The sequence below is a fragment of the Gorilla gorilla genome, chromosome 16 (genome assembly GCF_029281585.2).
Source record: "Gorilla gorilla gorilla isolate KB3781 chromosome 16, NHGRI_mGorGor1-v2.1_pri, whole genome shotgun sequence".
Classification (NCBI taxonomy): domain Eukaryota; kingdom Metazoa; phylum Chordata; class Mammalia; order Primates; family Hominidae; genus Gorilla; species Gorilla gorilla.
The window spans coordinates 42049350-42062721 of NC_073240.2; the positions used below are offsets into that span (position 1 = coordinate 42049350).

General features: G+C 44.4%; 1 protein-coding gene across 10 annotated transcripts in view; it reads left to right on the top strand.

Moving 5' to 3' along the window:
* The window catches only part of NUSAP1 (nucleolar and spindle associated protein 1), a 48251-nt gene that overhangs the window by 9263 nt on the left and 25616 nt on the right, over positions 1–13372 (top strand). For 4 of the 10 annotated variants that reach the window (XM_031002476.3, XM_031002477.3, XM_055363419.2 and 1 more), the window contains exons 2-4: positions 249–317; positions 6985–7128; positions 8870–9011. In XM_031002476.3, coding sequence (XP_030858336.2) covers positions 249–317; positions 6985–7128; positions 8870–9011 — 355 coding nt within the window. The remainder of the gene's footprint in view (positions 1–248; positions 318–6984; positions 7129–8869; positions 9012–13372) is intronic. The other 6 variants (XM_063698487.1, XM_031002478.3, XM_031002479.3 and 3 more) reach the window with 2 other exon arrangements.

A 13372-nucleotide genomic window follows, 5' to 3' on the forward strand; every position in this document is an offset into this window, starting at 1 on the left:
TCTCATGACAGCCTGAGCCTCCTAGCGTGGGCATTTAGCCCACTGTATTGCAATTGCCTCTTTCCTTGTCTAACTTTCCCACTCAGATGTGAAATTCCTTAGAGCAGAGACTCATTCTTTCTAAGTAATGGTTCTAGTCCTATGGTCTGACCAGAGTACATTTAATGAATACAAGAACAGCAAAAAATGTTCAACGTATCTTCCTTGTTTATTTGACTTTTGGCTCTAATAATAAGTCTCTCTTGCAGGCAGACAAGTTGTTAAAAGCCTTGAAAGGCCACATTAAACATGAGGCAAGAAAAGGAAATGAGAATCAGGTGAGTAATGTTTTTCATGTTTACCTGTTAGCTAGCAAAACAATCATATTTGGTTAATGGGCAATTAACACACAACTAGTGATGATTTAAGACATGCTGTTGGCCGGGTGTGGTGGCTCACGCCTATACTCCTAGCACTTTGGTAGGCAGAGGCAGGCAGATCACTTGAGTCCAGGAGTTCGAGACCAGCCTGGCCAACATGGTGAAACCCCGTCTCTACTAAAAATACAAAAATTAGCCAGACGTGGTGGCGGGAGCCTGTAATCCCAGCTACTCAGGAGGCTGAGACAGGGAGAATTGCTTGAACCCGGGAGGTGGAGGTTGCAGTGAGCCAGGATCGCGCCACTGTACTCCAGCCTGGGTGACAGAGCAAGACTCTGTTCAAAAAAAAAAAAAAAAAAAGATACGTTGTTTATTAAAAAGAGATCATTATTGGTAATAGTGCCAAGGACTGAATCCTTTCAGATTAACTCTCTGCTGTTGTGAATGGTGAAACTGTTTTGCGCCAAGTAATCTGTTGAATAACATGTTTTTACACAAATACAAAGGCTGAGTACTAGTTGCCAAATACTGCGAGAGATGGCATGATTTAAGTAGAGAGGGAACTGGATTTGAAATCAGAAACACCTCGGTCAAGTACCAGCTCTCATTTATTTCTCTGCAACGTTAGAAAACTCAAACTCCTCTTCTTTAAAATGGAAATAATATCTGTTCTGCTGAACTGAGTGTTGTGAGCATCACATGAAGTAGGGATTGTGAAAGTGACTTGTAAGCTATAAAACACTGCTGATGGCTGATGGGAGTTGTCATGGCTGCTTCAGACCCACATCAAAGATTTTTGATAAGGCATGACTCCTAAACGGATGAATGAGTGCCCCATTAGAGCCAAGATTCTTTTATTCTTTTTGTGGTTGTAGTTGTTGAGACAGAATCTTGCTGTCATCCAGGCTGGAGTGCAGTGGTGTGTTCTCAGCTCACTGCAACCTCCATCTCCTGGGGTCAAGCAATTCTCCTGCCTCAGCCTCCTGAGTAGCTGGGATTACAGGCATGCACCACCACACCCGGCTAATTTTGTATTTTTAGTAGAGACAGGGTTTCTCCATGTTGGTCAGGCTGGTCTCAAACTCCCGACCTTGGGTGATCCCCCCACCTCGGCCTCCCAAAGTGCTGGGATTACAGGGGTGAGCCACCGTGCCCGGCCCATTTTTTTGTATTTTTAGTAGAGATGGGGTTTCACCATGTTGGCCAGGCTGGTCTCGAACTCCTGACCTCAGTTGATCTACCTGCCTCAGCCTCCCAAAGTGCTGGGATTACAGGTGTGAGCCACCGCACCTGGCGTCAAATTTATTTTTGATTCCAGGCTTTAATTAACTGAAAATAGACAAGAACTATTTTTGATTTCTAGCTTTAAAAGTTTCTATATCAATGAATTTCTTTTTTATGGTTAAGGATACATGATTGTAGTGCCATTTGAAATTAAAATTATAGGCCAGGTGCAGTGGCTCACACCTGTAATCCCAGCACTTTGGTAAGCCGAGGTGGGTGGATCACTTGAGGTCAGGAGTTTGAGACCAGCCTGGCCAACATGGTGAAACCCCATCTCTACTAAAATACAAAAATTAGCTGGGCATGGTGGTGTACACCTGTAGTCCCAGTTACAGGAGGCTGAGGCAGGAGAATCACTTGAATCCGTGAGGCAGATGTAGTGAGCAGAGATCAAACCATTACACTCCACCCTGGGAGACAGAATGGGACTCCATCTCAAAAAAAAAAAAAAAAAAAAAAAAAGAAACAACAACTAAAAATTGTCTCTTTATATTCCAGCAACATGTGTAACTCAAAGGTACTGCTTCTAGTTTGGTGCAAATGTAATTGTGGTTTTTGCCATTACTTTAAAAAATGGCAAAAACCAGGCCAGGCATGGTGGCTCACACCTGTAATCCCAGCACTTTGGGAGGCTGAGGCAGGTGGATCATGAGGTCAAGAGATCAAGACCATCCTGGCTAACACGGTGAAACCTTGTCTCTACTAAAAATACAAAAAATTAACCAGGTGTGGTGGCGGGCGCCTGTTGTCCCAGCTACTAGGGAGGCTGAGGCAGGAGAATGGCGTGAACCCGGGAGGCGGAGCTTGCAGTGAGCCGAGATCATGCCACTGCACTGCAGCCTGGGCGACAAAGCGAGACTCCGTCTCAAAAAAAAATGACAAAAACCAGGCTGGGCACGGTGGCTTACGTCTGTAATACCAGCACTTCGGAAGGCCAAGACGGGTGGATCACCTGAGGTCAGGAGTTCAAGACCAGCCTGGCTAACATGGCAAAACACCGTCTCTACTAAAAATACAAAAATTAGACGAGCATGGATGCACACAGCTGTACTCCCAGCTACTCGAGAGGATGAGGCAGGAGAATTATTTGAACCTGGGATTCAGATGTTTCAGTGAGCCAAGATTACGCCGCTGCATTCCAGCCTAGGCAACAGAATGAGACTCCGTCTCCGAAAAAAGAAAAAAAAACCACCGCACTTATTTTTGCACCAACCTAATACATGGAAACAGTTTCTCTTACTTTTTTTTGAGACAGGGTCTCACTCTAACCCAGGCTGGAGTGCAGTGGTACAATCAGGGCTCACTGCAGCCTGGACCCCCCAGGCTCAAGCGATCCTCTTGCCTCACTCCCCTGAGTAGCTGGGACTACAGCCTTGTATCACCATTCCTGGCTATTTTTTGTATTTTTAGTAGAGACGGGGTTTCACAATATTGCCCGGGCTGGTCTCAAACTCCTGGGCTCAAGTAGTTTGCCTACCTCTGCCTCCCAAAGTGCTGGGATTACAGACGCTCTGCCAGTTTCTCCTCTTTTACTTTCTTCTCCATGACTATCAGGGAGTTGGAAAGTGGGATCCACATTTTTCTATTCTCATGTAAAAACCCCTGCTCCTTTTTTAGCTCATCTTGAAAAGGCCAAAGATAAAGGGAAAAAAAATCTCTGCTCCTTTGAAATTTATGATCACCTATTTTTTTCTTTCTTTTTTTTTCTTTTCTGAGTTTCACTCTTGCTGCCCAGGCTGGTGTGCAATGACACGATCTTGGCTCACTGCAACCTCCACCTCCTGAGTTAAAGCGATTCTCCTGCCTCAGCCTCCTGAGTAGCTGGGATTACAGGCATGCGCCACCACACCCGGATAATTTTGTATTTTTAGTAGAGATGGGGTTTCACCATGTTTGTCAGGCTGGTCTCAAACTCCCAACCTCAGGTGATCCTCCCACCTCGGCCTCCCAAAGTGCTGGGATTCCAGGGGTGAGCCACCACATATACTTACCTATTCTAATCTCCCATCTGCTGAGCTCCTAGTTACTCTCTAGTGTTCTCTGTCTCATTGTCATCATTTCCTCATGTCCTCATCTTATTTTGGACAAGTTCAAAGGTCCATCTGGATGTCTCTTCTTACTACTGTGGCCTCCTTGTCCCTTAATGCTAGTGATCTTTGTTTTTGCTCTTGATCAACCATCTACTTCTCTGGGCATATCCTAGACCTTACAACACTTGGAACTATTCCGCTTCTGTAATATTTCACCTCTGGTTAAGGCCTTTTATTCTTTTTTTTTTTTTTTTTTTTTTGAGATGGAGTCTTGCCCTGAGTAACTTGGATTACAGATGCACACCACGATGCCCAGCTAATTTTTGTGTTTTTAGTAGAGTGGAGGTTTTACCATGTTGGCCAGACTGGTCTTGAACTCCTGACCTCAAGTGATGTGCCAACCTTGGCCTCCCAAAGTGCTGGGATTATAGGCGTGAGCCACCACACCCAGCCAGACCTTCTATTCTTTAAGCTTTATTCTTTCATTCCCAACAGACATATTTTATATTTTTTTATATATTTTTTCTTAATTAATTATTTTTGAGATGGGGTCTCACTCTGTCACCCAGGCTGGAGTGCAGTGGCATAATCATGGCTTGCTTTTGGCTTGACCTCAAGCAGTCCTCCCACTTCAGCCTCATAAGTAGCTGGAACTGCAGGCACACTCACTACACCTTGTTACTTTTTAAGAAATTTTTTTCGTAGAGACTGGGGTCTCATTATGTTGCCTAGGCTGGGGAACTTTTTAAAAATACGGATGGCTGGGTGCGGTGGCTCAGGCCTGTAATCCTAGCACTTTGGGAGGCCGAGGCGGGTGGATCATGAGGTCAAGAGATCAAAACCATCCTGGCCAAAATGGTGAAACCCCATCTTTACTAAAAATACAAAAATTAGCTGGGCGTGGTGGCAAGCACCTGTAGTCCCAGCTACTCGGGAGGCTGAGGCAAGAGAATCGCTTGAACTCAGGAGCCAGAGGTTGCAATGAGCCGAGATTGTGCTATTGCACTCCATCCTGGGCAACAGAGCCAGACCCCGTCTCAAAAATAAATAAATAAATAAATAAATAAATAAATAAATAAATAAATACTGATGTATGGCCAGGCACAGTGGCTCACGCCTGTAATCCCACCACTTTGGGAGGTCAAGGTGGGTGGATCAACTGAGGTCAGGAGTTCGAGACCAGCCTGGCCAAAATGGTGAAATCCCGTCTCTACTAAAATACAAAAATTAGCTGGGCATGGTGGCATGTACCTGTAATCCCAGCTAGTCATAAGGCTGAGGCAGGAGAATTGCTTGAGCCTGGGAGGCGGAGGTTGCAGTGAGCCGAGATTATACCACTGCACTCCAGCCTGGGCAACAGAGCTAGACTCTGTCTCAAAACAAAAAAAGTACTGATGATAGGCCTCACTAAACCCAAGGCCAAATAAATAGACTATCAAGGGATGGCCTGTGGCCATAATAGTGAAATTGACTGACTACTAATAGTGAAATAGACATCCAGTAGACTGCCTGTAATCAGTCTACCAGATGTCTCCTACCCTCTAAACTATTGGAAGATTTCTCATTAAGGAAATTAAATAGTTATCAGACAAAGGCTCCTGCCTTTGGGCATTCAAGGAACCACCAGCATAATGGCCTCCTCCCTACCCAAGGAATCCTGCCAAATAACACACATTTCCTGCACACTCAAGCTCCTAATGAGGTTTTTCCTGATTTGCTATGAAATATGAATAGACATGGCCGGGCGCAGTGGCTCACTCCTGTAATCCCAGCACTTTGGGAGGCCGAGGTGGGCGGATCACAAGGTCAACAGATCGAGACCATCCTGGCTAACAGGCGAAACCCCGTCTCTACTAACAATACAAAAGATTAGCCAGGCGTGGTGGCGGGCGCCTGTAGTCCCAGCTACTCAAGAGGCTGAGGCAGGAGAATGGCATGAACCCAGGAGGTGGAGCTTGCAGTGAGCCAAGATCATGCCACTGCACTCCAGCCTGGGCAACAGAGTGAGACTCCGTCTCAAAAAAAAAAAAAAAAAAAAGAAAGAAAACAGACTGGGCATAGAGGCTCACGTGTGTAATCCCAACATTTTGCGAGGCCAAGGCAGGAGGATGACTTCAGCCTAGGAGTTCACAACCAGCCTGGGCAACATAGTGAGACCCCATTTCTACAAAATTAAAACAATTAGCTTACGTGTGGTAACACATACCTGTGGACCCAGCTGATTGGGAGGCTGAGGTGGGAGGGTCAGTTGAGCTCCAGAAATTGAGGCCGCAGTGAACTTAGATCAAGCCACTGTAATCCAGCCTAGGCAACAGAGCAAGACCTTGTCTCTAAAAAAGAAAGAAAGAAAGAAAAAGGTGACCCTAAAGGAAATGAAGATAATACAAAATATAACTCCTGGCTTAGCCTCCTGAGTAACTGGGATTACAGGCACATGCCACCACGCCTGGCTAATTTTTGTATTTTTAGTAGAGACAGGGTTTCACCGTGTTGGCCAGGCTGGTCTCGAAATCCTGACCTCAGGTGATCCACCAGCCTCGGCCTCCCAAAATGCTGGGGTTACAGGTGTGAGCCACTGTGCCCGGCTTAATACATTTTTAATAATTTTAAGTAGAGATGGGGTTTTGCCATGTTGCCCAGGCTGGTCTCAAAGTCCTGGGCTCGAGTGATCCACCTGCCTCAGCTTCCCAAAGTGCTGGGATTACAGGTGTGAACCACTGCACCTGGCCCAATTTCTGTATTTATTCACACTAAAATAACTTTGAATGCTTTACTACCCTAATTTATTAATTTGGGTTGCTAAGTGTGATTATTTCTTTTTAAATAATCCATAAGGGTTTGTTTGTTTGTTTGTTTGCTTGTTTGTTTTTGAGACGGAGTTTCATTCTTGTTGCCCAGGCTGGAATGCAATGGTGCCATCTTGGCTCACTGCAACCTCCCCTTGCCGGGTCAAGTGATTATCCTGCCTCAGCCTTCCAAGTAGCTGGGATTACAGGCATGCACCACCATGCCCGGGTAATTTTCTATTTTTAGTAGAGATGGAGTTTCACTATGTCAACCAGGCTGGTCTCGCTAACCTCAGGTGATCCACACACCTCGGTCTCCCAAAGTGCTGGGATTACAGGCGTGAGCCACCGTGCCTGGCCTAAATACTCTATAATTCTTGTCTTTGCCTACAATTTACCGCTAGAGAGTTTTAAATTTTTTCTTTTGCATATGTAATATGTTTTTTATTCTGTCTCAATTCCGATTCTTCCTGAGCATTATAACTGTAGACATAGCACATAGCAGATTAATACCTCTCTTTTCAGGATGAAAGTCAAACTTCTGCATCCTCTTGTGATGAGACTGAAATACAGATCAGCAACCAGGAAGAAGCTGAGAGAGAGCCACTTGGCCATGTCACCAAAACAAGGAGAAGGTGCAAGACTGTCCGTGTGGACCCTGACTCACAGGTGAATGGAAATATACAAACTGAAAATATACCACCTATGCCAAAATTGGCATACTTTTATGGAGATTTCTTTTTAAATTCCCATGTGATGTCATGTGTTTGTAAGCTTACTGTGTGCTGTAAGCTCCATGAAAGCCCAGACCCAAGTCCAGCTGCTCATCACTGCATCCCAGGGCTTGGGCCTCAGGAAGCACTTTTTAAGTATTAAGCTCACGTTAAATATTTGTTATATAAATATGAACATTCATCGAGTGTTCACTTAAGTGAGGTGTAGTAGGTAGGAAGGAAAGAGAAACAAGCATTAAATGTGTTTCTTGTTGTTTTTTCATTTGTTTGTTTAAATTCTCCTTCCTACCTTGTCCCTGGCCTGGTGATCACCCTGTACTTAGTCTTTCAGCAGTGTGATCACATGATTAGCAAGGGGCTTCCCTCGCTTGCTTTCCGTAGACTCTGGTTTTATTCTTTTATCTTATCCTTTTATTCAAATGTAATTTTTACAAAGCACAGTCTTTTTTTTCTTTTTTCTTTTTTTTTTGAGACAGAGTTTCACTCTTGTTGCCCAGTATGGAGTGCAATGGCACCATCTCAGCTTACTGCAACCTCCACCTTTCAGGTTCAAGCAATTCTCCTGCCTCTGCCTCCTGAGTAGCTGAGATTACAGATGGCCACCACCATGCCCAACTAATTTTTGTATTTTTAGTAGAGACGAGATTTCACCATGTTGGCTGGGCTAATCTCGAACTCCTGACCTCTGGTGCTCTACCCACCTCGGCCTCCCAAAGTGCTAGGATTACAGGTGTGAGCCACCATGCCCAGCCCTGAAACACAGTCTTAATTTTCTTTTCTATGTTCATATTTTTGCAGTAAACTGAGGAACGGAGAGACTAATACGGAGTACAGGAGGATTTGTTTATTTTAGGCACGCACCGGCTCGGAGGATTCACATCTAAAAGCTGAGCCTTGAACAAAGACTGAGCGGGTTTTTATAAGTGGCTTTACAGAAGCAAAATAAAAGCAATTAATCATACAGTAACAGGTTACATAATCTATAGCATAACATAACTTGTGACTTAGCCAGTGGCCTTGTAGCTGCATTAAAAGAAAAACAAGAACTGGCTAAATACAGACATTTGTAAAACATAATCATGCTAATCATGCTTAAGAAGCCCAGGAAAAGAGTAACATTAAAAGAACTTGTATTTCTCTTTTTTTTTCATTCAACCTTGCTCTGGAACCAGGGGTCGGGGGGAGGGTGGTGTCTGGAGCTTATTCCTTTGGCCTTGGCTATTCGGACAGCGTTATCTTCTAACTGTCTTCAAAGTGAGCCACTAGGCAGAGGAAAACTTGTTCTTTTCTTTTTAACTCTTGCCTTGCCACATTCTGGGCCTTAGTTTTTACTTTTCTTGGAGTGAATAAATGAATTACTTATTATTATTTAAATTTCTGCCTCAATGTAGTCACTTGCTCAGTAGACTATCTAGGTTTCTTCATTTGACCTTGCTAACAGAGCTAATCTTGCCATTTCTATTTTCCTCTTAATGTGCCCTAGTATCTCCTGTTCTCAAATTTACATTCTCGTGACACTTGATAAGGCAGAGAACCAAATCTGCCACCAAAAATCTCATTCTCCTACTTTTCTTCCTTTAACCCCTTTTCCCCCTCACTTTGGTACTTATCTTTGGAAGGCAGCAATTACTTCTTATTTATCATCGAAATCTTTCATTTCCTTTTTAAATTTGTAGCAGAATCATTCAGAGATAAAAATAAGTAATCCCACTGAATTCCAGAATCATGAAAAGCAGGAAAGCCAGGATCTCAGAGCTACTGCAAAAGTTCCTTCTCCACCAGACGAGCACCAAGAAGCTGAGAATGCTGTTTCCTCAGGTAAACGTGGAATAAATGGTATGTCAAGTAACTTTAAAAACCAAAATTGCTAGAAGTAGCCAGGTACATTAATTTCCTAGGACTGTTGTGACAAAGCACCACAACTGGGCAGGTTAGAACAACAGAAATTTACTCTTTCATAGTTCTAGAGGCTGGAAGTCCAAAATCAATGTGTCAGCAGGACCATGCTTCTCTGAGACTCTGGGTGGACTCCTTCCTTGCCTCTGACTACTTTGCGATGGCTGTCGACGCTTGGTGTTCCTTGGCTTGCAGCTGCATCATTACCAGTCTCTGGCTCTGACAGCACATGACATTCTCTCTCTATGTCTTCTTAATAGGACACCAGTCATATTGGATTAGGATCCACCCAAATAGGCCAAGCATAGTGGCTGGTGCCTATAATCCCATTACTTTAGGAAGCCAAGTCAGGAGGATTGCTTGAGCCTAGGAGTTCAGGACCAGCCTGGGCAACATGGTGAGACCCTGTCTCTACAAAAAGTCAAAAGAATCAGCCAGCCATGATGGTGCACACCTGTGGTCCCAGCTACTCAGGAGGCTGAGGTGAAAGGGTTGCTTGAACCCAGGAGGTTAAGGCTGCAGTGGGCCATCTTCATTCCACTTCACCCCAGCATGGACAGAGTGAGACCCTATCTCAAAAAATTAAAAGAACATCCAAATGATGTCATTTTAACCTTAATACATCTGAAAAAAATTCCTATATCTAAATAAGGTCATATGACAGGTACCAGTGGTTAGGACTTCAACATATCTTTTAGAGGGCCACAATTCAACCCATAGCACCATGTTATAGAATTTCTTTTTTTTTTTTTTAGACAGAGTCTTGCTGTGTCGCCCAGGCTGCAGTGCAATGGTACGATCTTGGCTCACTACAACCTCCACCTCCTGGGTTCAAGCGATTCTCCAGCCTCAGCCTCCCAAGTAGCTGGGATTACAGGCTCGTGCCACCAGGCCCAGCTAATTTTTGTATTTTTAAGAGAGACGGGGTTTCACCATGTTGGCCAGGCTTCTCTCGAACTCCTGACCTCGTGATCCACCCACCTCAGCCTCCCAAAGTGCTGAGATTACAGGCGTGAGCCACCGCACCCGGCCTTCCTTTCGCTTTCTTTTGCCTACTAAACCTCTGCTCCTAAAAAATAAAAAATAATAATAAATAAATGAAAATAAAATATCTCAGTATTAGTTTCACCTGGGCAAATCTGCTAGGGCCCTGAGCCTTGCCAGAGGAGGAGTTAGAGAGACTGAGAGAGGATAATTCATTCCAGTATCCACCAGGCAGTTAAATCTGGAATTTCTAATCCTGAGCCTTCTCATTTTCCCTAAAACTTTGAGTGTCATACTGAATCTAGAAAATTACAGGATTCCTTGGGTCTGAGATGGGCTTGGGAATCTTCAGTTTTTAACAAGTCTCCCAGGTAATTTTTAATTTTTATTTACTTATTTATTTATTTATTTTTGAGACAGGGTCTTGCTCTGTTGCCCAGGCTGGAGCGCATTGGCACGATCTCAGCTCACTGCAGCCTCAGCCTCCTGAGTAGCTGGGACTACAGGCATGCACCACCATGCCCGGCTAATTTTTGTATTTTTAGTAGAGACAGGGTTTCACTATGTTGCCCAGGCTAGTCTCAAACTGCTGAGCTCAAGTAATCTGCCCACTTCAGCCTCCTAAAGTGCTGGGATTACAGGTGTGAGTCACCATGCCCAGACAACATTTTTTAATACAGGCCAGTTTTTTGTCCTCTGAGTTGGTTTGTCTAATATGTCCTCATGCTTAGAATCAGACTATGGGCTGTTGGCAGGAATCCCAAAGAGCAATGCTGTTGCTTCCTCAGTAAGCACCCTAGGAGGCACAAGTGCTGGTTTTTCCTATGGCTAGTCACGTTAACTTCCATCAGTTGGTTATGGTGGTGTCTGCTAGGTTGTTTCTTTGTGAAGTTACTCTTTTACCACTTGGAATTAGTAAGTATCCTGTGGAGAGTTACTCTACATAAATATCCTTTCTTTGTTTTGTTTTGTTTTGTTTTGAGACAGAGTCTCTCTCTGTTTCCCAGGCGGGAGTACAGTGACAGGATCTCGGCTCACGGCAACCTTTGCCTCCCAGTCTCAAGCAATTCTACTGCCTCAACCTCCCAAGTAGCTGGGATTACAGGTGTGCACCACCATGCCTGGGTAGTTTTTGTTTTTTCAGGAGAGACAGGGTTTCACCATGTTGGCCAGACTGGTCTCGAACTCCTAATCTCAGGTGATCGGCCCACTTCGGCCTCCCAAAGTGCCAGGATTACAGGCGTGAGCCACCAAACCCTGCCAAATATCCTGTTTCTCATGAAACTTTCACCTTCTGGTTTTATAGCCAAAGTCTAAGCAGAAGCCCCTGCGACCATTCCAACTCTGACAGAACATTCTTCTGCCTTGTTTTACGGATACATTGGGGAAACTTAAGGATGAGAACTTTAGAAATGGTATTTCTTGGAAACCCACTTGCTTGTAAATCAGTGGTTGAAAGAAAAGAAAAAAATAATTAAAAAGAGATGAAAGCTCATTGCATATTTTTAAAATAGATTGCCTGAAGTTGAAAAAGATGTAAGATTGAGGCTTTCTTATATTTGTAAGATTAGACTCATAGCTCTATAGCATATTATACGGGGCCCTTTATGGTTTAACCCGCTACCTGTCCTATTCTCAACATCCTCCACTCCCTCTTATGCACCCTACACTTCAGCAATTTCAGCCTACCTCAGTTTCTCTGAATGTCATTATTTCCACTGTACTACAGCTTTATATATCACTATTGTTCCCTCTGCCTGGAATGGTTCTTTTCCATCCTTGCCTAATAAATTCCATTAAGGTCAAAAAAATAAAGAAACGACAGAATTTGGAAAATGATTATGGTAAGTGGGAAAAAATACCTAACCTAATATATACCATAATTTCAACTGAAGTTAAAAAATAATAATAATAAGCTGGCTACAGTGGCACATGCCTATAGTCCCAGTTACTCAGGAGGCTGAAGCAGAAGTATCACTTGTGCCCAGGAGTTTGAGGCCAGCTGGGCAACATAGTGAGACCTTGTCTCTTAACAGAAGCAAACAGGCCAGGCGCAGTGGCTCACGCTTGTAATCCTAACACTTTGGGAGGCCACGGTGGGTGGATCACCTGAGGTCAGGATCGAGACCAGCCTGGGTAACATGACAAAACCCTGTCTCTACTAAAAATACAAAAATTAGCCGGGTGTGGTAGCTCACACTTGTAATCCCAGCTACTTAGGAGGCTGAGGCAGGAGAATCTCTTGAACCCTGGAGGCAGAGGTTGCAGTGAGCCAAGACTGTACCACTGCACTCCAGCCTGGGCGACAGTGTGAGTCCATCTCAAAACAAACAAACGACAACAACCAAAATAAGTATAGGAAGCAGAGGACCAGAGGAAATATGCCATACGTTAATGGTGTTTTCTTTGGCTGATTGGATTACGTGACTTTTATCACTTTAGTTGTAACAATATTATGTTCATAATAAAAACTGAAAAAGTTTTTTTTAACCGATATATATATATATATATGTTTAATTTATATTAAATAATTTTTTAGTAATAGAGACGGGGTCAGGGCAGGGCACAGTGGCTCACTCCTGTAATCCCAGCACTTTGGGAGGTTAAGGCAGGCAGATCACGAGGCCAGGAAATGGAAACCATCCTGGCTAACACGGTGAAACCCTGTCTCTACTAAAAATACAAAAAAAATTAGCCGGGTGTGGGGGTGGGCGCCTATAGTCCCAGCTACTCGGGAGGCTGAGGCAGGAGAATAGCTTGAACCCGGGAGGTGGAGCTTGCAGTGAGCCGAGATCACGCCACTGCACTCCAGCCTGGGCGAAAGAGCGAGACTCCATCTCAAAAAAAAAAAATAGAGACAGAGTCTTGCTGTGTTGCCCAGGCTCGTCTCAAACTCCTGGACTCAAGCCATCCACCCACCTCAGCCTCCCAAAGTGCTGGGATTACAGGCATGAGCCACTGCACCTGGCCAACTTTCTGTATTTTTATTTTATGTATTTATTTATTTTTTTGAGACAGAGTCTCGCTTTGTTGCCAGGCTGGAGTACAGTGGCGTGATCTCAGCTCACTGCAACCTCCACCTCCTGGGTTCAAGCGATTCTCCTGCCTCAGTCTCCTGAGTAGCTGGGATTACAGGCGCGCCCCACCACGCCTAGCTAATTTTTGTATTTTTAGTAGGGACAGGGTTTCACCATGTTGGCCAGGATGGTCTCCATCTCTTGAACTCATGATCCACCCGCCTCGGCCTCCCAAAGTGCTGGGATTACAGGTGGGAGCCACCGCGGCGCCTGACCAACTTT